Genomic DNA, 22,213 nt, shown 5'->3' with positions numbered 1-22,213 from the left:
CTCAGGTCGATGCAGAACTCTGTGCAGTGTCAGACCCACTAAAGAACTCTCACTAGTGTGTATTAAAACATTATAAACAAATAAGCATGAGGTGATATAAGGCTTGTATTTTAGCTCGAGTCCTAACAAATAATCTTGTAACGATGAGGCTAAAGCTGTTTTGCTTAATATTAAATTTTGAAAAATCCACTGCATTTAAAAAATAAAGAGTTTGCTTTTGCTAAAGCTAGATCATTAGTGTAAGAGTGAGGCAGCTGACAGTTTCTTTTTGGAGGATCTAGGAAATGGACAGTTTTCTTGGTTAGCATTTTGAAATAAAAACTGTGGGTCAGATGGGGCTTCTGGAAGACGCTCCCTTCCGTGGCACAGGGAAGGAGGAGTTTAGAAATACCACTTACTTTACACCTGTCTCTTCCCCTGGTTTCCACATTCTGATGAACAAGATCGCCAAAGGGAACGTGGCTCTGCCCCCGCCCCGCCCACTTCCTGGCCCCAGGAAGGATGGCACAGTGATGGTTGCATCTACGACTTTAGTGTGAAGCATCTGTACACAAGACTGTTCTCTAAGTCATGCGTGTGCAGGGGCCACATCTACATGTGATGGCATGACTGTCCTCAAAGCCGCTCCATGTCCTCCTGCAGCTGCTGGTGCTCCCTTGCGCAGTGGCTGTCGTGGCGAGGAGGGCGTACCTGCACTGGCTCCGCGGCCGGCAAAGCTGCTTCAGGCTTAGAAGGGCGCGTGATCGGGCAGGGGCTTGTCGCCACTCTCAGTCGGGGAGGGAAAGCTGTCACTGCCATTCTCTCTGCCACCCACCACCTTAGACTACAGACGGGAAAAGACCAGAAGGGAAAACCTGAGACAGAGCCCACAGCGCCAGGCAGCCCCGGAAACTTATGGTGTTCAATTCTCTACAGAAGTTCACAAACCGTGAACACTGATTAGCAAGAGAGAACACACCACTGACACGGCAACAGGCTGGGCGCATCTCCAGAGAACGCTGCAGAGTGACAGGAACCCCCCCCCAAGAGCAGCACACCAACAGTCCCACTTATGACTTTCTTGGATCACAAAATTACAGAAACAGAGAAGAGATCAGTGGATGCCGGGCAGAGCAGGCGGAGGGCAGGCACCGTGAAGGGTCTGTGGGAAGAGACCGCTCTCTACCCTGAGGTGCCCATGTCACATCCTGGCTGTGACACCGCAGTGTTAGTTCTGGGGAAAGTATGAAAGGAACAGGGCCTCAGTGTTAGCTCCCACAACTGCCAACTGCCTGGGAGTCTACAACGATTAAGTCAGTCTACCTGACAAGTCACACCCCATCAAGAGAAGCAAACGACCCAGGTAGTTACCTTTATGGTCCCAACTCGGTCTTCAAGCGACTTGAAGGTGGCAGAATTCCTTCAAAGAGAGAGGGAGCAGAAGTCAGGAGGAGCCCACAGCTGTGCTGCATCCTGAACTGGAAGGGCCTCGGGATTAGGGTTGTCCTCCAGAAAGACCCCTGAGTACATCCTGAGGTCTCACTGCAAAGACATGACCCGACAGAAGAAGGGGAGGGGCACCGCCCTGCAGAGAACCCAGCCAAGGTCACTCCAGAGGTGGCACCAGGTCAGAACCAGGTCAGCCACACTCGCCAGCCACAGGGACAGAGACCTGAATGCCACCAGCTGGTGAGACCCAGACTTGACATGGGTGAGCTGCAGACCCCTGGGCAGGGGGTGAACATGGGGCCCGTTTCTGCTCCACCCTACTGGTAAATGCACCTGTGCTGGGGTTTCACACTCCTCTCTCTTAGAACAAAGCCAGAAAAAAAACAACGAGGCATTCTGGGACAAGAGGGTGGTAAGGAGGCTAGAGGAGCAAGCAAGCTGGCCTGGTCCGACCCAGCTCCTCTCACTGCTCAGAGCCACCTGCCCCTGGGCTCTGCAGACCACCCGCCCATCAAGGACTCCCAGACAGCTCTGTGGTGTGGCAGCTGCAAGTCTTGTAACAAGGATGGGGCTCTGCTGAGAGCCAAGGCTGCACTGCAGAGCAAGCAGGAGAAAACTGGCCACAAAGCAGATAAAAAATTCTCCATAAAAGACATGGAGAGTCCTAGCTGGTTTGGCTCAGTGGATAGAGTGTTGGCCTGCAGGCTGAAGGGTCCCTGGCTTGATTCCAGTCAAGGGCACATACCCGGGTTGTGGGCTTGACCCCCCAGTAGGGAGCGTGCCAGGAGGCAGCTGATCCATGATTCTCTCTCATCATTTTTCTATCTCTCTTCCTTCCTCTCTGAAAAAAAAAAAGACTTGGAGACACCTGTAGTCTCTTGGATGCCAGGTAGGTGTCGGAACCTCTCTGCCCTTCCCTAGCCCAACCCTGCAGACAGTCCTGGAAAGTTCCAGACGGAGCCCCATTTGGCATACCCCACTAGTTCTTTGGCCTCGGAGGGGTCTTTCCTAACCCTAATCCGTTTAGAGGTCTGGGAAGCCGCCTGCTCCCCACGTCCCCACCCGGCTCTGGGAGCTCCAGGCGTGAGCACACATTACCTCATGGCGGGCATACTTATTGAGTGGCGGATGGAGTAGCTGCTGCTTGGAAGCATGGCAAAAGCAGAGAAGGAAACAAGAGTTAAGGTGAGGACAGAACAGCGCTCACAGGTTCCTCAGCCCAGACCATGGAGAAACCCAACTTTGTAATAGAGGGGCAGGACCCCTCCCCCAGCACAATCGGAACCCCAAAGTCACCCCTGAGGGGCACGCTGCTGCCGGAGACCTCAGCCTGGGGCAGCAGAAAAGCTCCGGTACAAACGGTGTCAGATGTCCTTACTTGACTTCACAGCAAGTTAAAAGACTTTAGAAAAGAGAAACAACCAAGTCCAAGTGCTTCAAGTAAAAAGCACTTAAAATCACAGATAGTTCTGAATTTGGGGTCCAGAAGAGTGTGTGACTTCAGAGTGCTGGTGGCACCTAGAGCGATGTCGAAAACACTGAACTGGGCTTATGTTGCGCTGGTGCAGAGAGAGCTCTCGAGTCATAAACGAGGGAAACTCGCCCGGTCGGCGTGCCTCTGTGGTTGAGCATCAACCCATGAACCAAGAGGCCGGTGGTTCAATTCCCACCCAGTCAGGCACAGGCCCAGGTTGCAAGCTCGATCCCCAGTAGGGGGCATGCAGGAGGAGCTGATGGATGGTTCTCTCTCATCATTGATGTTTCTCTCGCTCTTCCTCTCTCTGATATTTATAAACAAACACACAAGGGAAACAAGATGCAGAAAGCACGACAGCCCAAGGTCAGCACAACCCTCCCACGTGAACAGGACTAAAATGTGGGGGAGGGGGGCTGGGGGAGGGACAACAATGACGCACAAAGGACTTAGACAGACACACTCCGCGGGTTGGTTGGAGTAGGCCAGCAACAGTGCCCAGATATGAACACGTCTTTGTTGGGAGGCGTCCCTGCACCAACCATATGGCCAGTGATGACCCTCAGGGACCACAGCTCGAGAAGCCTCACTGAGCTGGACAGGGGCCACACTGGGCAGTTCCCGGCCCCTCGCCACCTTCGTCCAGCACAGCCTCCCACAGGCTGACAGAGCCCACTTGCCCTGAAGCAGAGAAGCTGTGCACAGGTGTGTCTAGCGTCAGTCTTACCTAAAGGACTGTGAGAAAGGACGCGCCCTGACAGATGGCAGCAGGAAGAAAGAAGAAACGAATGTTAGGAAGGGAGGTCAATGCCCGCCCCACCCTCTACTCAGCTCTAGAGCCCCCTCTGGCCTGGACACCCACGGGCAGGGCAGACAAGCGCCCCGCCCACCTCCAGGCTCCCGACCCCCGGCTCCAGGAGGCTGCTGCTCTCTCACGCACACGCTGCAAACTTCCCAGCCCATGGCTCTGCCTTCCTGGATGCGATCACGTACGGGGGACCCACGTGCCTGTACCCATTTAGAGGCTGGAAGGAAAAAGCCCCAAGGAGTGGAGCAGTGCAAACGTGTGAGATGACTCCGCTGAGTTCCGCCACCTGGAGCCGAGCCCACCGTGCTCGGCTGACACGCTGCACACGCACAAACCAGCACACACGGCAACAGGCCTTGGGCACCCGTGGGCGGCGTCCTCTGCACTCTGGGTCCATCACCATGGGTAACGGAAGCCTGAGCAGGGTCAGAAATGAGCAGGGCCCACAGATGGGGCACAGGAAGGACATGGCCGCCGCCTCCACTCTGGAGGCTGCCCCAACATGGAAGTCGTTTTGGAAGCAACACATGTGCAGTCACAGGGCCTGATGTGTCCCTACCACTCAGTGGGCAGCAGGGCCAGCTCCTCTCTGTGGGTGGAGAGCTAGTGTCAGAAAAGGTGGAGACCTGACCCCTGACCTAAATCCAGTCCCCTTTCCCACCACCACACCTCACTCCCCAGGGCATGCAAAGGTGTCTCAGGCCGGCCAGGCGCACTGTGGGCTCCAGCACAGGGCAGCTTCCTGGGGGACCTGGCCCCGAACATCTCAATGCAGTGGCCCGTGAGGGATCATCTAGCCCCAAACTCATGGTGCAAACCTCTGAACCTGACTTTCATTCAAGAAGTGGTGAACTTACAACCTCAACCTCTAAACTGGGGAAGTTAATGGGCCTCAGCCTCAACCACCTGAGACCACATAGGGAGACAACAGGGACACATCAAAAACCCTGAGGGTCAGTGCTCACAGCACCATGGAACACAGGGTGAGACACACCAGCAAACAGGTCAATCCCTCCAGGCACCTTAAACTCAACCCGGCTGCCCCCGCCGGCCCAGGCACACGCAGCGCATGCTCAGACTGCACAGATGGCAGGCACAGGGAAGGAGGCCACGCGCAGAGCCATCCGGTGTCACTGCGACAAGAAGCCGTGTCACTGCGGCCACGCCACAAGTTAGAGGCAAATCCCAGTTCTCTGAGCAGACAAAGGGACATGCCAGTCCTCCCAGAGCAGCACTGCCCATGGAAGCAGCCCTGCCCTCCCCACTGATGCTGCCCCGGGACGCCCTGAACACACTCACAGGGAGAGGAGAGGAGCACAAGCCAGCGGAGGCGCACGCAGGCAGCAGCGCCTACTCTCCCGCAATGCTGTGACCACACCCGCTGCTCGTTCCAGGGCTGGGAGGGCCCGCCCCTCGGCAGGCCCTGGGGGTGCGGCCAGGCCACCAGGGGCACCACAGCACGGCTCAGGTGGCCAAAGCAGGCATCCCAGAATGCAGCAGTGCCGGCGTCCCAACTCATCTCAAACGGGTCTCCCTACAGGAACATACCCAGTCGAGTACTAGCAGCTCAGTGTGAAGCCTATGGGAGCAATCCCCACAGACCCTCCTTGCTGACAGTGCAGAGCCAAAGCAGGGGAGTCCTCCTGAGCCCAAATCACAGCCACGGTGGGCAAGGCATGCATCATAGGGCATCATCCCACAGGGACCCCCACTACCTAGGAAGCAGCCAGAACCCCAGCGTGGGAAGGCGCAGTCCTCAGGCACAGGAGAAACACACAGACTGCCTACAGTTATTTAGCTTCTCCAGAAGTTTGACATTTTTCAAAATTAAGTTGGGAAAGGACTATTATATCAAACAAACAGAAATAAAAGGTGAGCAGGGCTCCGGGGAAATGCCTAACTCAAGCAGGTAGAGGTGAGGGTCAGAGTGTGGTGGACCGCCAACACCACACTTAATACACCAAACCCATGGGCAACAACACCCAGTGATTCTCTCAGGATGGGATGGGGGCTACGGGGAGGCATTCTCTGAAATGAAGAAGTGAGGGGCCCGATCCCAAGTGTGGGGTCAGACCAAGAGCGCTGGCGATGACACGCACTTCCCCCCATGATTCAGTGATGCATATCTTGTCCTAATAACTCCTAGTGAGAGGCCTTGCCAAGGGCCGAGCCAGAATTCACACCCTGGCCTCTGGCTCCTAGGGCCAGATCAAGAGGCACAGGGAACAGCCAGCAGGCTGGGGGCGGGTGCTGCCCGGTAGTCACCAAGTGCCCGAGCCACTCTGCACTCCCTGGCCCCCAGGTCCTATACAAGAAGCACCTTTGGTGGCTATGAGGGTCTGGTCAGCCTCAAGAGAACATTATGTTGGGGCCCTGGCCAGTGGCCACACCATCTGAGACCTAGGCACACACTCTGAGGAGACACCGAGCTTGTCCTGGACATGTCCTGGCGCCCACCCAGGTGCTGACCTCTAGGCTGTAGTCATTCTCTCTCCATGGAACTTCAAAGAGAAGCACCAGCCTTTACCCAACCCAAGCATCAGAAGTTAGCCAATGGCACAGTGACCACCTCCCCTGAGCAATACAAAACGGCAAAGAGGCAGCCAATGGGAGCAGACACATGCTGCAAACGAAGGTCCATGAACCGACTGGTTGGGGGCTGGCGTGGCCACACCTGTGGTTGCTGGGCGGCCGCTGAGGTATGTGCACCTGAGCCCTGGGGCTCAGCAGGCTCCCCACAGAACCTCTAAGAGATCTAAAATCCCAAAAACCTCAGCTGACCAGACCAGGCCTCAGGGTGGAGAGGCTGGGGCAGAGGGGTCTCTTACCTCATGTCCCCGAGCTTCCTGCTGATGGCAGAGCCCACAGTGGACAGGGCAGCTGAAGTCTTCTGTCCCGCCTGAGAGAGAGTCTCCTGAGTCCTCTTGTAGCTGGAGGAAGAAGCACAGTTACCCAACCAAACACAAGGGGCAGCCACCACCCTCGAACCTGACAGCATCTTTGCCTGGAGCTGCCACCCACACCAAGACCTGCCTCAGGGTCCAGCAAGACTGGCAACCAAGGCGAAGAAGCACTTATGGCAGGCGGGAGAGCAACCCCCTACAGCACGGCCGGTGGAGGAATGGCTCGAGAGCTTCTTTGGGGCACAACTCATAGTGCCTGCCCAAGCACCCCCAACCCAAGGCTCACCTAAGGAAGTGCTTTCATTTCAAAAGAGTTACTAGATTATCTGCAAGAAACAGACTTCTGCGCCAGAACCACAGGCACTCAGAAAAGCCCAGGTGCAAGGGGAAGGAGGACACACAACTTCTTTACAAATTCAGAAGACAGCCTCAGCCCAGCCTTTCCCGGAACAGCGGATGCGGAGGACAATGTCACCACCCTGGGCTGTGCTGAGGCCAACAGTCTCAAGCAGGGGATTTAAAGAAGAGCCTGGCCTGGATGGTTTGGCTCAATGGATAGAGCCTGTGGACTGAAGGGTCCCGGATTCAATTCTGCTCAGAGCACATGCCCAGGTTGCAGGCTCAACCCCCAGTGTGGGGCGTGCAGGAGGCAATCGACCCATGATTCTCTCCCATCTTTGATGTTTCTCTCTCTACCCCTCCCCCTTCCTCTCTGAAATCAATAAAAATATTTTAAAAAATAAAAAACCCCATATAATAAAAGCCTAATGTGCAAACTGTTCCCTCGGGCAGTCATTTGACCGCTTGCTATGACGTGCACTAACCACCAGGGGGGCAGCATGGAACATGGCGAGCATCGGCGACGTGGTGTTGGCAGTGGAGGCGCTGCTGGCCCCATGGGTCCCGACAAGAGCAGGACCACAGCGGGATGGTGGAGCAGGTGAGGGGGCAGTGACAGGCCAAAGCGGGGTGCCAGGAATAGCTGCGGGGCTGCAAGGCTGGGGGTGCGAGCTGGAGCCCCATCTCTGCAGGCCACACCGAGGGACCCCACCCGTGCACGAATTCATGTACCGGGCCTCTAGTAAAAAATAAAGAGCCTTACAGAATCTCTATTTGTGCTCATGAGGCCAAGCTGGGAAAGTGAAGCCCAAGAGAAAAGCGTGGGCCTGCGCCTTGAGTCCTTGGTGACAAAGAGGGCATCCTGTGGGCGACTCCAAGGGCACCACCCCATCAGAGACCAATGGGACAGGCCTGGGGGCAGAGCCAGAGTCTGCATCCAGGTAGGTCAGCCCCCACCATGTCTGCACGCTAGTCTATGCAGCCTGGCTAGCACCACTTTGGGAATCACTTCCACCTTTTAGGAAAACACGGTGTAGAATCCCAAAAAATACCAGCCTCCTCTGGGGCACCTGCTAGGGGCACCTTCCCTTGGAGGCTATCCCACCCCCAACAAGGCTGGGCAGGTAGTTCAGGTCTGGCCGGCCAGAGATTCCCCGCTCCTGGCCACAGCAAGAGTCCGAGGAGACCCACAGTGGGCCACCTTGTTGCTGGGAGCCCCTCACACCAAAGAGGAGGAGCTGAGAACAAAGCCCCTGTGGGAGAATGGAAGGTTCCCGTGCTCCGCGGGAGCCCTGGTCGGCGGGCCTGGAACAGGGGCTTCTCGACAGGCAAGACCTCCACAGCCTTAGACTGACAGCCTTTAGCTGTGCTTTCTGTCATCTGCAACCAAAAAACTCAATACAGTGACAATACCGAGTTAACTTGTGACTACGGAATTCACCTGGTGCCCTCTCAGTACGGTGTTAGCTAAGATCTACCTATAAAAAGAACCCAATGGCCCAGCCGGCTCAACTCAGTGGTTGAGAGTCGACCTATGAGCCAGGAGGTCACGGTTTGATTCCTGGTCAGGGCACATGCCTGGGTTGCAGGCTCGATCCCCAGTGTGGGGCGTGCAGAAGGCAGCCGATCAATGATTCTCTCTCATCAATGATGTGTCTCTCTCTCTCTCTTTCTTCCTCTCTGAAATCAATAAAAAAATATTTTTAAAGAAGGGCCCGGCAGGCATGGCTCAGGAGGTCACGGTTCGATTCCCAGTCAGGGCACATGGGTGCAGGAGGCAGCCAATTAATGATTCTCTCTTATCCTTGATGTTTCTATCTCTCCCTCTCTCTTCCTCTCTGAAATCAATAAAAATTTTAAAAAAGGGGGGTGAGGAGTTGGCTGACAGAAGATCAGTAGCACCTAAACTGCTTCCTTCCAGCACGGTTCCATGAGCAGGACTTGCAGACCCACAGTCGGGGAGACGGGCTCACCCCAATGCGTTTGCCCTTCAGACACTGGGCCAGCTATCTTGCAGTGACACCCTGGGGGCTCTGGCCAAGCACCCCTGGGCTCCTTCCCCCAGAGACGGCCACCCCACCCTGGGCCTTGTGGCCTTCCTCCTTGGCAGTCACTGCAGAAATGCCTTCAGCCTGGAAGCATCTGACAACTTTCCCAGAACTAGTGCGAAACTCCGGGGGCACAGCCACTGCCTGGTGAAATGCATGAAAAGGCTATGCTGCTGGCCACACATGTCCACGCCCAGAGCCACGGGCTCCTCTCCCGGGAGTGAGAGTTGTAGTTATTGGAAACAGTGTGTTGGCTGGTTTTACAGAGCAGCACCGAAGTCTCCAAAGGCTATTTCCTGATAAAGCCTGCATTGCGAATGGTCTGGCGACAGCCACTGAATCACCGAATACTGCCACGCTGCTACAACACCCACTGCCACAACCAGCTGTCTACCAAACTGCACAGACAGCAGAAAACAGGCATAGTCAGAGTCCCCTGAGCACACCAGGCTGCAGAGGCTTCATGTGTAGCTATCCTACCTGGGGTCCCAGGCACCCCAGGAGAGGCTGGGTAGCAACTGTTTTCTTTCAGCCCAACACTAACGGGCGTTCTGCTGGCAACCATGACAGTACTTCCTTCTGAACAAGACAGACTATCAGAGAATGGCCGTTCCCAAACACTGCCCACTTGGCTTAAAGAGCTACGACCTGATGAAGCTCTACTATATCGCTGAAGGATCTCAGCTAGACATCACTGTGGTTCTCAACCAGAGCTCTGCTCTGTGTTCTGCACTGTTCGTTCTGTGGCTGACAGCTTGGTGCCTCTCGGACCAAGGGGACTCCTTCAGGATCCCACAGGCACGGCCTACACCAACCCTGACTTGAAGAACATCTACATACTAGGGAAGCTCCACAGACCCCAGCAGCTGGAGCCAGGTCTGCAGGAGAAGGAAGGACAAAAACAAAGAGCCCCCATCCATGTGGTGCAGACGGCACCTGGCCACGCGCCCCTTGGAACACTGAGGGGTCTCTGACGGAGAGGCTGCCGCCAGCCCGGGGCTCTTCCTCAAGGGACGGTGCAGGCAGAGGAGTTCTGTGGGGTCTGGTGGCCACAGTGTGAGAGTCGTTCCATTCGTGTTGAAGAGGGAAAAAACGATACGAAATAGCCAGGAAACACAACTAGGTGTGTGCCCAGCACACACAGCCTGCTTGCCCCTGAAAGGTGTGTTGGCAGGAGAGGGGAGGGAGGTGCTGATGGCAAAGGCACTCACAGGTCCGACTGGGTCATTCTCTCATTCCACTCTCCAAGTTTCTCAGAAGTTTTCACATAGCTAAAAACAGAAAGTCTATGGTGAATTGTTTAGAAAAACTTTCAACTCAGGTTTCAAACTGCAAGTGAAATTCCAGGGCCAATGGAGAACTGACTGGCAGGAGCACAGAACGTCTGCGACCAGAGGACAGGGCCGCTTCTGCTTAGCACCCTGCTATGCCGCCCCGGTGGGGGCAGGGGAGGCGACAGAACAAACCAGTTCTTTCCCGTCAGGCCGAGGGTCATTCAATGTTACGATGGCTCTTGGGGAACACTGCTGTGAGGGCAGGAAGGGCAGCCTGTGGCCCCAAAACACTTGTGGCAGTCACCCATTGAGGCTCAGAAGCTATGCTTTCCTAAGACAGAAACGGGGGTTTTCCAGGTGAGATTTATGAAGTGACTCTGCCTGTGGGGACAGGCCTTTCAGACAGTGGGAGACACTCCTCACCCCCACCCTGGAGGATACATTTCAGAGGAGCCACGTAGCTGCCCTGCCCAAGGTCAGAGCGGAACGTTTGTGATCACACCCGTCACGAGGAGTCATGTCCACTCGAGCAGACGCTCAGCTCTGGGGACCACAGCAAAGTCAGTCTCATCAAGGACCTCATTAGTGTGCTCTCAAATCTGGACCCGAAACATATTCTTGTCGATTTCCACTTGGACAACTAGCTGTGTGTCCATCCACCTTTTACAAAACATCTGACTGAGCAGAGTAAGTGGGAGGACAATTGCTAGGTCAAGGTGGCAAGGCCCCTGGCTGGCTGCTTCCAAACAGGCACATTTGGTCCCCATTCCTGGGAGGCACCTCGTCCTCAGGACTAACACCCCGTCAACAGGACAGAGGCACCACGCTGTGCTCGCTCTCCAACCACCAGGGCGCCCTGCCGCAGAGCAGGCACCTACGCGCTCGAGACCTGCACGTCGCGCCAGCTCCTGGACAGGCTCTGCCTCAGGCCCTCCGAAGCAGAGGGGCCCAGCTTCCTCCTCAGCTCTCCGCAGCGCCTCTCCTTGGCCGCCAGGACCTGGCGCAGGGTGACAATTTCCTCTTCTACCTGCATAAGCACGAAGTTGACATGATTAATATACTACCAGAGGAAGTGACTGACATCCTCATACAATGCGAGGTGAGGCTCCTCAGTTATCTAAGAACTGTCCCCTTACAGAAACATACATCTCAGAAATCTGGTGCCAACACAACTTCTTCTGCAGAACTGTCTCACCCCCAAGCCGAGTGGCTCTGCTGGGGCTGCCGATCACCATGCTGATGGGGGGAGACTGAGCAAGGCCTTCCGGAGCTCTGCCCCAGGCTGGGCACAGGGTCAGAGGAGGGAGGCCCTCTTTCCTCTGGGCCTTGCCTCTGGGCTTGGACAGCAGAAGCTGGAACATCTGGCAGCCAGCCCCATCTACGGGGGGTTCCTTATGCAGCAGGAAGGAAGCAGAGCAGACAGATGGCCAGAAACCCAGGTGACATGAACCGGCCCCATCACAATATCTGTGCTCCTGAGGTCAGCTGCAGGCCTTGGCAAAAGCCCATTACACAAGCCAAAAGTAAATTCGCCTTTGTGTTTAAGGTAATTTGAGTTGAGTAACAGAGAACCCTGAACCTCCTCAGGTCTCAAAAAAAAAAAAAGCCCTGGCCAGTGTGGCTCGGTTGGGCGTCGTCCCATCCACTGAGAGGCTGCTGGTTCAATTCCCAGTCAGGGCACATGCCCAGATTGTGGGCTTGATCCCCAGTGGGGGTCATGCAGGAGGCAGCCGATCAATGTTGTGCTCTCACATCGATGTTTCTCTGTCTCTCACTCTCCCTTCCTCTCTCTAAACATTCAATGAAAGTATTTTCTAAAAAAAGAAAGAATTAAGTGACACGAGAAGGAAGCATCCATTAGAACTTTACTAGAGTTCTCAGCACTTCCAGCTCCTATATGAACAGCTATTCTAAAAAAGCCTCTTTCTTTAAAAAGTGCTTGTTTGGATTAAGGCACTAAAAACAGTGTAGAGCCCTGAATATCCCTATATTCTGCTTTAGAAAATAGTTGAAACAAGAAATAATTTACAAACACAGTATCATCTAAGGCCAAACTATTACCAGTCACTCAGTCAGGTACAACCAGTGACCAGAAGACTCCACTCCTGGTGTAATGACTGACAGGGCTCTGGGGCACATGGTCACGTTGTCCTGGGAACATGAAAGTTGAAAGTTTTAAGTGACACAAGAGTGACTCCATTCTGCGATCCAACTCTGAAAAAGACCTGGTGGCTTTAGTCTCAATGCCAACATATTTGAAGTAAAATACAAAGCATACATGTCCTTGGATTCTTACTGCTTCTCTCTTAATCGCTGTTCAATTCAGAAACAGCCACATGCTTTCCTGTGATCTGAAACCTGGTCCTGGGGCTGAGATTGGTCTGTACAACTAGCTTTGTTCAGACCTAGGACTGGGCCTGGGATGTATTAAGATGGGGCTTGTCTCTGGAGACATAGCAGAAGCCTGTGACAAATACGGTCAGATATTAACAAGACCATCTCCCCAGACTCTGGAATATCAACTGAGTCACTACCAGGCTCTGCATCACACAGTGGAAAGAAACCCTCTTATTAGTTGGTATAAAAATTAAACTCAGAGGCTTCTGTTCTTAACTCCGATTTTCTCTTAAGGAACTCTCACTTTAAAAAGATCACATTAAGTACTTTTTACAAAAAGGTGTTTTTGAAAGAGAAATTAAGATCCAGGGGCAATAAGATGGTGGGGTCTTGAAAATGTCAGGTGTTAACTCAGGGGTGGGCAAACTTTTTGAGGGCCACAATGGGTTCTTAAACTGGACCGGAGGGCCGGAACAAAAGCATGGATGGAGTGTTTGTGTGAACTAATATAAATTCAAAGTAAACATCATTACATAAAAGGGTACGGTCTTTTTTTTTTTTTTTTTTAGTTTTATTCATTTCAAAGGGGCCGGATCTGGCCCGCGGGCCGTAGTTTGCCCACGGCTGTGTTAACTCCAACAGAGAAACTCCCCGTGGGTGGTGTGCTCAGAGCAGCTGCCCCTGTGTGGACATTCTCCCCCCGGAGCACCCATGAGGGGCTGGGTACATACAAGCCGGGGCCCCAAAGAGCAGTGTCTGTGGGGCCTCAGGATAACCCCATTTCTCCAGGGCACAGCCAGCACTCTGCCCTCATTGGCCTAAGGGGGCCTCGACTCATGGACCACAGGCCAGCCCGCCAAGACACAGAACCTTCAGGAGCTCGGCCCTCAACTCCTCCTCCTCAGCTTCCGTCAGACCCTCAACAGCAGGCGTCTGGGCAGCCACTGCCGTGTCAACAGGGACATCCGTCATGGAGTCGGACAACGGACCTTTGTTAGGAGAATTCAGGTTGATATCTGCCAGAGACAAAACAAGGCCAGAAAGCGCCAAGTAAGAAGTTATGGAGAAGTCCATGGGACAGAGGAGAAAGAAAGGGTGAAAGGACAGGTGGCGGGGGAGGACTGGACACTAACAATGCCTCTTCTCTGAACGGTTTTGTGAAGATGGTTTGGTCTATCTGCCTGAGGGCAGCCACACCCCAGACCACCCCAGATGCTGCTTCAGGGCCTGGAAATGCTGGTGCAAGGCAGCCATACCCTTCCTCTGCTTCCCCTGCGAGAACACTATCTCCAAAGCAGAGCACTTTGCTATAAGGCAGCCCAATCTAACAGATCTGCCATTTTTAGAGGAAAAGAACACAATACAGCTATAAACACAAGCGCCCCTTTCCAAGCAACTGAGCTGCCAGAGCCCATGCTACAATACATGCAAGGAGCACATGTCAGTTGTCTAGCCCTGCAGGGCGTCGGCAGCACAGAAATGCCCTTTGTTCACACTGGACCTCGCCCCTCAGCAAGGACCCATAGCATGCCTCCACACTCCTCCGCTACACCCAGATCAGGTTCAAATTTCTGCAGCCACTATTTTTCCTTATTACGTGCATCTTCCTGTCTGCACTGAAAGTTTACAAGATATCACACAAGGAAAAGGAGATCTACTTTAGTTCTTTCCTACTCTGAGCACGTGATTGTCATGTAGTACTTTTATACCATCAGCACTGAGAACATCTTCCCTTTGAACACCACACTGTGAAGAAACAGCCTTTGTCTGGTGTCTTACACCTTTAAGAGTAAAAGAGCCCGACCAGCATGGCTCAGTAGTTGAGTGTCAACCTATGAACTAGGAGGTCATGGTTCAATTCCAGGTCCGGGCACATGCCCAGGTTGCGGGCTTGATCCCGTGTGGGGTGTGTAGGAGGCAGCCGATTGATGATTCTCTCATCATTGAGGTTTCTATCTCTCTCTCCCTTCCTCTCTAAAATCAATAAAAATATTTTAGCCCTAGCCAGTTTGGCTTAGTGGATAGAGTGTTGGCCTGAGAACTGAAGGTCCCAGGTTCAATTGTGGTCAAGAGCACACGCCCAGGTTGTGGGCTCCATCCCCAGTAAAGGGCGTGCAGGAGGCAGCCGATCAGTGATTCTCTCTCATCATTGATGTTTCTTTCTTTCTCTCCCTCTCCCTTCCTCTCTGAAATCAATTAAAAAATATTTTAAAAATATTTAAAAAAACAAGAATAGCCGAAACCGGTTTGGCTCAGTGGATAGAGCGTTGGCCTGCGGACTGAAGGGTCCCGGGTTCGACTCCGGTCAAGGGCGTGTGCCTGGGTTGCGGGCACGTCCCCAGTGGGGGATGTGCAGGAGGCGGCTGATCGATGTTTCTCTCTCATCGATGTTTCTAACTCTCTGTCTCTCTCTCTTCCTCTCTGTGAAAAATCAATAAAAAAATATATTAAAAAAAAACAACAAAAAACAAGAATAATAAAATAAAAGTAAACGAAATTGCCTGGCTTGCATGGCTCAGCGTCAACCTATGAACCAGAAGGTCATGGTTCAATTTTGGTCAGGGCACATGCCTGGGTTGCAGGCTCGATCTCCAGTAGGCGGTGTGCAGGAGGCAGCCGATGGATGATGTTCCTCTCCCACTGATGTTTCTATCTCTATATCCCTTCCATTCTCTCTAAAAATCAATAAAAACGTATAAATCTTTTTAAAAAGCATGAAGTTTAGAGAGAAGTAAAAGTGTTTGTCTACTGTAGAAATGCCAGAGTCTGCTAAAATTAGATGGAATGCACTTAAAATCAAAGATGCTCCACTTAGCCAGCTGTCCTGTTCCCTTCACATGCCCACCCACACAGCTCCAGCTGGGCTCTTCCTCGGTACTCAATAGATATTTACAAAACAAAGCATATCCACTTTTAAATCAACAGATTCTGAATTTTAACTGGTATCAACCTACATAATTTTACTTCATCATTGTATCCACTATACTGACACTACTCAAATTTAGTAAATGCCTTAAAATTTCCAAAATTTTTCTCTTCTATTAAAAAAAAAAAATGAACGCCCTTGGACAGTTTCTGACAATAAAGCTAAAATTTGATCCCATGGAAGTCAATCCCCCATCCCAAGGTAGAAACGGGGCACCCACGGAACATGCCAGCACAGAGAACAAGCTTGGGGCTGGAGCCACAGTGGGTGGGGGGTCCTTCACCCTAGGCGAGCCCCAGCTCTCTAAGCCTGCATAACCCTCTGCAGATGGGAGCAACGCCAGCACCAATCTCAAAGGGCTACTCTGAAAACGGAAAAAGATCATTTGAGAAGCAGGCTTAGTATGGTGTTTGGCCCACAGTAGGTGCTCAGTGAATGCCTGTCATTCTCATGATCAGAACCCAGTGCTTGTGATGCTTAACTTCTGACACTCAACTATTTTGTAAACAGACGTCATAAGTAGGAAAACCTACAGAACAGTATCAGAATCCAGAAATGGTAATGTCTAATTCGTATGCTGATAAGGTCAACCAGTAGAAGAGCACCCTGCAATTATCCAGCGTAGTTAGTTATGTAAACAGAAATGGAGCATCCCCTCGCTAGAGAACCGTAATGGGAGACCAACTGGTTACCGCCTTCTCAAGATTTAACCGCCAGCGGCCATCTCAAGCTGGTCTGAAGGGGTCTCTCTGGAAACAGGTCAGGTAAACTGGGGTGCCCTGACTCGCTGCACCGCCCTACCCGCACCACCTCTAGGTAGGCTGGGCTCCGAGAGCGTGGTCGCCCAAGCGGCGCTGCGCCGAAGGCCAGGACGGTGTCCCCTCCCCTCCCCGGGAGCCGCGCACACCGCTCGGCCCAGGCCTCGGTGGAGTGACTCCGAGGGCCCAGCTCAGGGACCAGGGACGGCCGACCCGGCGGGCGTCGGCGGGGTTGTAAGGAGAGCTGCCTGAAACGAGGATGCCCGAAAGTCTGGGGACCAGGGAAGGTGCCTGGGGACCAGGGAAGGTGCCTGGGAACCCGTCCTCGCGGCGGTCCAAGCTGGGAGTGGCGTACACACGCCGCGACCCTCGGGAGATCGGGAGAGCATCACGGTCGGGCGCCCGGGAGCCGAGAGGGGCCGCGGGGAGGGCGGCGGAGGAGAGCACCGAGAGTGCGAGACCCGACCCGGGGAGGGGTGGGGCGTGGGCCGGTCGGGCCCGTATGCGGCGGAGGCGCCGGGCCCACAGCTACCTTGGCCAGCAGAGTCCATGCTCAGACGGCGGCCCAGCCACAGCTGGAGTCGCGGCGGGGATCTCGGACGTAGGAGCCAAACGGGCCGCGCTGGGAGTCGCTCGCCGCGCACACACCAGCCAGCGGAACCACTACAGCCGCCGTGGCATTACGTAATCAACGATGCGTCGACCCACTTCCGCTTTGACGCGTGCTTTGCTTTCGTCCCGCCCCCACCAGCGCTGTCCAATAAGGGCTTTGTCTTGTCCTGTTTCTGTTCATCTACTCCAACCTGATTGGCTAAGGCTGCGAGCGAAGCAGGAAGGGAGCCGGGTTCTGAGGAAATCCCTCCCAGGTCAACTCCACCAGTGAGACGCCAGGTAGAACGGTCCGGAGGAGCCCGGGGAAGGTGGGACGTGGGGAGACTAGCCAACATGGCGCCACGGCAACCCTTCTCACGGGCCCTTGGGAGGTTTCGAGGGTGCCCCCCGCCGCCTAAGAACGCCAGAGCTTGACGGATCCGACTCAGACCGCTTGCGATCCCTCCGAGGCCCGATCTCCTGACTTTGGGGTTAGCCTTGTCCCCGGTCTGTTATTCTTTTTTAGTGCGCACATTTACGGGGATTTTTTTTGGGGGGGGGGGGGTATGGGAGTTGAGCAGAAAAAGGCGTGACTGTGTTATGTCCTCTTGCCCTGCAAACGCTGCCGCCTTCACCAGGCGTCGTGCATGCCCTCCGCCGGCCCTGTGCACCCGTGTCCTTAGCTTGTCACATGCACACGGTGAACCAGGGGGAGCGCTCCCACTTTACAGATGAGTAAACTGAGATTGGAGTAACTTGCCAAGATCATTCAGCTAGTTGAGCGGCTTCCAGCAGACTCTGGAACAAGCGTCTAACTTGCCTAACTTCTCAAACGAGAGGTATGCAACCGTTAGGCAACCAGTCCCCCAAAGACAAGCCCCACCGCTTCCCTTCTTCATTTCCTAATCACCCCTGGAAGCAAAATCCTTAAGTGGTATTCAAAACCTTTAGGATCTGACTCTTCAGGACTGTATTCCCCACTTCCAGCCAAGCCACTCTGATCCCCAGGCATGGAAGCCACTTCCTTCAGCTAATTCCTCTTCCTGACTCAGCTCAAAACTCATCTCCCACAGGCATCTTCCTGGTACTTTAGGTCACCTATGTATCCACCTCTGCTTGTACCTGCCAGGGTGCATCATGGCCGTGTCCTGCTCTGGTGCTGTCAACTATGTGTTTGCCCCAGTTGACATTTTCAGTTTTTCCAGTTTCTTGCTCAACCCACCCTGGCCAGCCTGACCCCACAGACTGGGGACAGCAAGTAGTCCCTGCTTCATACAGTTCAGGACAGACAGTAAAGAAGTGACTGCATCTCAGATAGTGGTGAGCAGAGGGCTTATTTCTCGTTCTGTATTACATCCCTGAACTAGGAACAAGGCCTAGCCCAGGCCTGGCTCAGAGGGGAGGGCGGAGGAGGAGAAGGGGCGAGCACCAAGAGACGGAGGGGGGCGGGGAGCATGGGCCGGTGGGCCCACACTACCTTGGCCAGCAGCTACATGCCACATGGTGTGCACCTGTTACTTTGAGTCTGTGGTCCCATTGAACCCCTCTTGTAGAAGCCAGGAGTGGAGGTAGGGAGAGGACCCTATGGAGCAGTGTCACAGTCCAGGAAAGGTCCAGCTGCTAAGACCTGCTTTGTAGATGCCAATGTCCTTTCACAGCCAGGGGCAACTGGTACAGACCCTTCAACACTCAGCTTTCCCTGAGTCATCTGTAACCCAGGGTGGGTAAACAGCACCTCCGAAGGCCCCACAACGCGTGTTCCCGCCATCATTTTGAGGTGTGGAAGGCACCCATCACACAGCATTGCTATTAATTGGGTCAGGTTAATCTTTGCATTCCCTTTAGGAACTGGGAGCAGACTGGGACATCCACAAGTGTTTGAGGGAGGAAGAGAAAGGGAGCAGGGAATGCCTTACCCTTTCCCAGACACTAGGTTGGGGTCCCAGGGCAAGCCAGCTTTACTGGTTGGGGTGTGGGGAGGGGAATGGCCCTGAGGCCCTGAAGATGAGCAAAAGCACAAACGCTAGTTCTGTCGGGGGCTCAGGCTACAGCCTCCAGGGCAACTGGAAGTCCTCGGGTTCTAGCGGACTGCAATGAGTCGCTTCCACGTTCTTGAGGTGTTTGCGCGCCAGGAACAGCGCGAGTTGCCGGCGCCTACGCGAGCTCAGGCCCTGACCCACCCGCCACGGGAAGGCGAGCCCGTGCGGTCCCCAGACCTCCTCGTCCTCCTGTCTGTCCTCGCAGTGAGCGCGGTAGGAGCGCAGCAGTGCCAGGCACCAGTCGTCATCCACGTGGTAGCGCGCATAGAAAGAGGCTTCCTGTGCCAGGCTGCCCGCGCGCAGCCAGCGGGTCACGATGGCGTAGCCCTCACGCGCCATCACAGCCGGGTAGCGGTGCTGCAGCAGGCGCAGGAGCAGCTCGTTGCCGCGGTTGCCCTCCACGTCGCCGGACGGCAGGGGGCGCAGATGGCCGGAGGTGCTGACCACGTCGTCCAGAGTTCGCCGGAGCAGCAACACCGGCCCGGGGTAGCTGCACAGCTGCTCCGCGACATTGAGGTTGAAATGTTCACGCACGGTGCGCACCACCAGTCCCTTCCAGCTCTGGGGCATGACCTTCAGGGCCAGAGGCACGAGGTCGTCGAAGGTGGCATCAAGCACCAGTGCACCCAGCTCCGGGTAGGACATGGTGGCCCAGGTGGCTGTGAAGCCGCCGATGGACCAGCCGTAGATCACCACGTGCGCCGGCGGGAAGCGCAGGCGGTGCAGTGCGTACTTGATCACCACATCAATGGCGTTGGCGTCGTGCTGAGGGAACGGCTCACCGGTGCTGCCCCCGAAGCCCGGGTGGTTCCAGCCCAGCACTGAGTAGCCAGCCTCCAGCGGCGCGGACAGGCAGCCCATCTCATAGAAGCCGGCGTTGCCTTCACAGCAGATGACCAGGCGCAGGCCGCGGCCCTGGCTGCCCGGGTGTTGGCGGCGATCCATGAACATGGTGTCGATCTCGTTGCCATCTCGGGCCACCAGCTTGGCACGCCGGCCGTGGTAGCGCTCCACGAGGCGTTCTTGGCCCTGCTGCAGCAGCGGCAGCAGCGCTCGGGTCATCAGGAACATGGAGCCCGGGTACACGAGCCAGCGGCCCAGCGAGTGGGCCAGCGCGTAGCTGGCCAGCTGGCCGGGCAGCTCTCGGATCTGCTGCAGAAGGCACTGCAGCTGGCTGCGCGACCTGTGTAGCGGCCTCCCCGGCGCGCCCCCGCCCAGCGCGGCATCCTGGAGCAGCCACACGCCAGCTGCAGCTGCCGTGCATGTCAGCGCGCGGTGACTGCTGCCCCCCGCACGGGCGCCCACGTCATCCCAGCGGAAGTCCACGGGCCAGCTGCGGAAGTTGTAGGTGTAGTTGGCGGTCAGGTAGATCTTGAATACGTGCACCAGCGCTTTCACGAAGCAGACGATACACATGGGCGTCGAGGCTGTTCTGCGGGAACTCTAATGCGCAGTTTCCGGGGACCCCGACCAGGCCCAGCGGGCGCTGCAGGGGCTAGCACCGCTCTGAGCTGTCCTGGGTGGTGCCTCCTCGCCTGTGGCATCTGCACCAGTCTGCTTTGTGAGTCACTGTTGCTGGGGGAGGGGCTACACACTGTGATGGGCTCATAAAGGGTTCCCAGGCTCTCAAGTGCTGCCCCACCCTTGGGACACAAACGCCCTCCCTATGCCCTCCTTGACTATATCTCCCCCATCCCTGCTTCACCCACCTCCCCTTTAAACAGAGGCAGGAGATTCCCACACTGGAGGTAAAGGGAGCCAGGGCAGGCCCAGCAGCTCTGGGGGCAGGCTGTCTGAGCATTTGCAAAGACAAAGTAGTCTGGAGAAGCAGGGTGGAGGTAGGAGCGGGTAGTGGAGGGGATAAGGTGGGGGTGTCGAGGTTCCCTGCCCAGACCTGTGCTAGATGCCCCCAGCCCTCCCTGTGCACTGAGCAGCCCAGGAACTCCGACAATGGGCTGGTGGGCCCTGCTGGAGCAGGGAGGCAGCCTGTGCTCAGGGGTGTGGCCCTACCCCTCCACACCTTATCTTCTCAGAAAAGGGGCGAATGCAGGTGGAAACCCCCGCCTGTTCCGGATCCTCTTTCCAAAGGCACCAGCACAGCAGTGACCTTCTCCAGGTGGGCCCTTCCTGGTCAGTGTTCCTCATTTTCAGCCCCTGGTCAAGCCCTCCTCCACCTAAAACCGCCCCCACAAGATATATCTTCCTCTTTTCTAGAAGGCTCCAGTGGGTTCCCCTTTTTCTCCACCAGAGTGGGCCAGTCCACCAGAGGGTAAAGGTGGCAGGGTAGAGGCCACAAGGGGAGCCAGGGAAGAGCCAGACAGGGGCCTCATTCAACCATTGCCTGGACCTGAAACAGGAATTTGGCAAAGCCAGCCAGCCTCCGGCAGCCCAAGAGCCTTCCGGGGAGAGGGTTCCCGGACCAGTAGCCCTCTCTGTTTCCCTGTGTGTCTGGGTCGTAGGCACAGCAACCCAGTCAGCCCCACCACTTGGGAAGCAGAGCTGAGAGCATTCCTGCCCTTAGGGGGTGGAGGGCAGCATGGGTCAGTGGGCAAGGAGGCTGGGTTGGGAGGGTTGACTGTCCCCTAGGGTTTCCAGATAAAAGACCGAATACCCAGTTAAATTTGAATTTCAGATAAAGAGCAAATACTTTTTGAGTATAAGTATGTCCTAAATATTCCATGGGACATACTAGATACCCTGTTTGTCGGTTGGTTTTCGCTAAATCTGGCAACTCCACCCCCTGCATCCACCCCCAGCTGGAGAGACCCAGATTTCCCAGCTCTGCTTCCAGATTGGGCTGCTCTGCTCATTGGCCAGGGCCTGAGGCCCAGATAATGTCTAAGGGCCCACGGGTGCACCTGGGCAACGGGCCCCTTCCAGTTCCTCTGCCCTGCAACCACCCCACCTCTTCACTGCCCCAAGAGGGAGCCCCCTGGGCACCACAACTGGGTCAAAGGATGGGTGGAGGTGGGGGGTGGGATGGGTGGTCCTCCTCCCATTAAATACCCCTCTTCCCCCCTCCACCGGCCCTGTGGTTAGAGGGGAGGTGTAATCCTTGGGAGAGGGCAGGGCATTTACTCTCCAGGAACCTCTTTCATAAACTCGGGTGCCTGGGGAGGCCCAGTGCTGACCCAGAGGCTCCAGGCTCGTTTTGTGAGACCAGAGGAGTAACCCCAACAGAGCAGAGGGCTAATTGCATCCTCAGCCAGACCGGGCAGATGTGGGGGATCCTGGAGCATCGCCCACACAGTGTGTGGGATGCGCCACATTTTGTTCTGACCCCCCAGA

The 22,213-nt window shown here is 55.2% G+C and overlaps 2 protein-coding genes across 8 annotated transcripts; both read right to left on the bottom strand.

Moving 5' to 3' along the window:
• Nucleotides 1-87: 87 nt before the first annotated feature.
• TPD52L2 (TPD52 like 2) lies at nt 88-16,993 on the bottom strand. Of its 7 annotated transcripts, XR_004969936.1 has the most exons (10): nt 16,828-16,993; nt 13,482-13,627; nt 11,153-11,301; nt 10,212-10,271; nt 6,539-6,640; nt 3,630-3,656; nt 2,527-2,568; nt 1,351-1,399; nt 399-823; nt 88-277 (listed from the first exon to the last, which is right to left on the bottom strand). XR_004969936.1 is itself a non-coding variant. In XM_036321997.1 (9 exons), exons 1-9 carry the CDS (start codon nt 16,844-16,846, stop codon nt 728-730), a joined length of 690 nt encoding a protein of 229 aa, XP_036177890.1. In that variant the 5' UTR covers nt 16,847-16,993; the 3' UTR covers nt 88-727. The 7 variants fall into 7 exon arrangements, 6 of the variants coding, with proteins under 6 accessions (XP_036177890.1, XP_036177891.1, XP_036177892.1 ...); XM_036321997.1 differs by having other exon boundaries at nt 88-823; XM_036321998.1 differs by lacking the exon at nt 3,630-3,656 and having other exon boundaries at nt 88-823.
• A 1,221-nt stretch (nt 16,994-18,214) lies between these two features.
• On the bottom strand, nt 18,215-20,767 carry ABHD16B (abhydrolase domain containing 16B). The gene has a single exon (XM_036323783.1). It carries the CDS (start codon nt 20,339-20,341, stop codon nt 18,932-18,934), a length of 1,410 nt encoding a protein of 469 aa, XP_036179676.1. The 5' UTR covers nt 20,342-20,767; the 3' UTR covers nt 18,215-18,931.
• Nucleotides 20,768-22,213: the final 1,446 nt, after the last annotated feature.

This window comes from Myotis myotis, unplaced genomic scaffold, assembly GCF_014108235.1.
Source record: "Myotis myotis isolate mMyoMyo1 unplaced genomic scaffold, mMyoMyo1.p scaffold_m19_p_9, whole genome shotgun sequence".
In the NCBI taxonomy this organism is placed as follows: Eukaryota; Metazoa; Chordata; class Mammalia; order Chiroptera; family Vespertilionidae; genus Myotis; species Myotis myotis.
Note: the sequence above shows the minus strand (reverse complement) of the source record. Positions and strands in the feature narration are given on the sequence as shown.

What these genes read in the sequence shown, in the direction of transcription:
- TPD52L2 (XM_036321997.1), bottom strand. An exon ending in TGAGGGCCGAGCTCCTGAAG is followed by an intron (nt 11,302 to 13,481) that starts GTTCTGTGTCTT and finishes GTGCTTATGCAG; the next exon opens with GTAGAAGAGGAAATTGTCAC. An exon ending in CCTTTCTCACAGTCCTTTAG is followed by an intron (nt 2,569 to 3,629) that starts GTAAGACTGACG and finishes GCTTCCAAGCAG; the next exon opens with CAGCTACTCCATCCGCCACT.
- ABHD16B (XM_036323783.1), bottom strand. Translation starts at nt 20,341, where the DNA reads ATGTGTATCGTCTGCTTCGTGAAAGCGCTGGTGCACGTATTCAAGATC.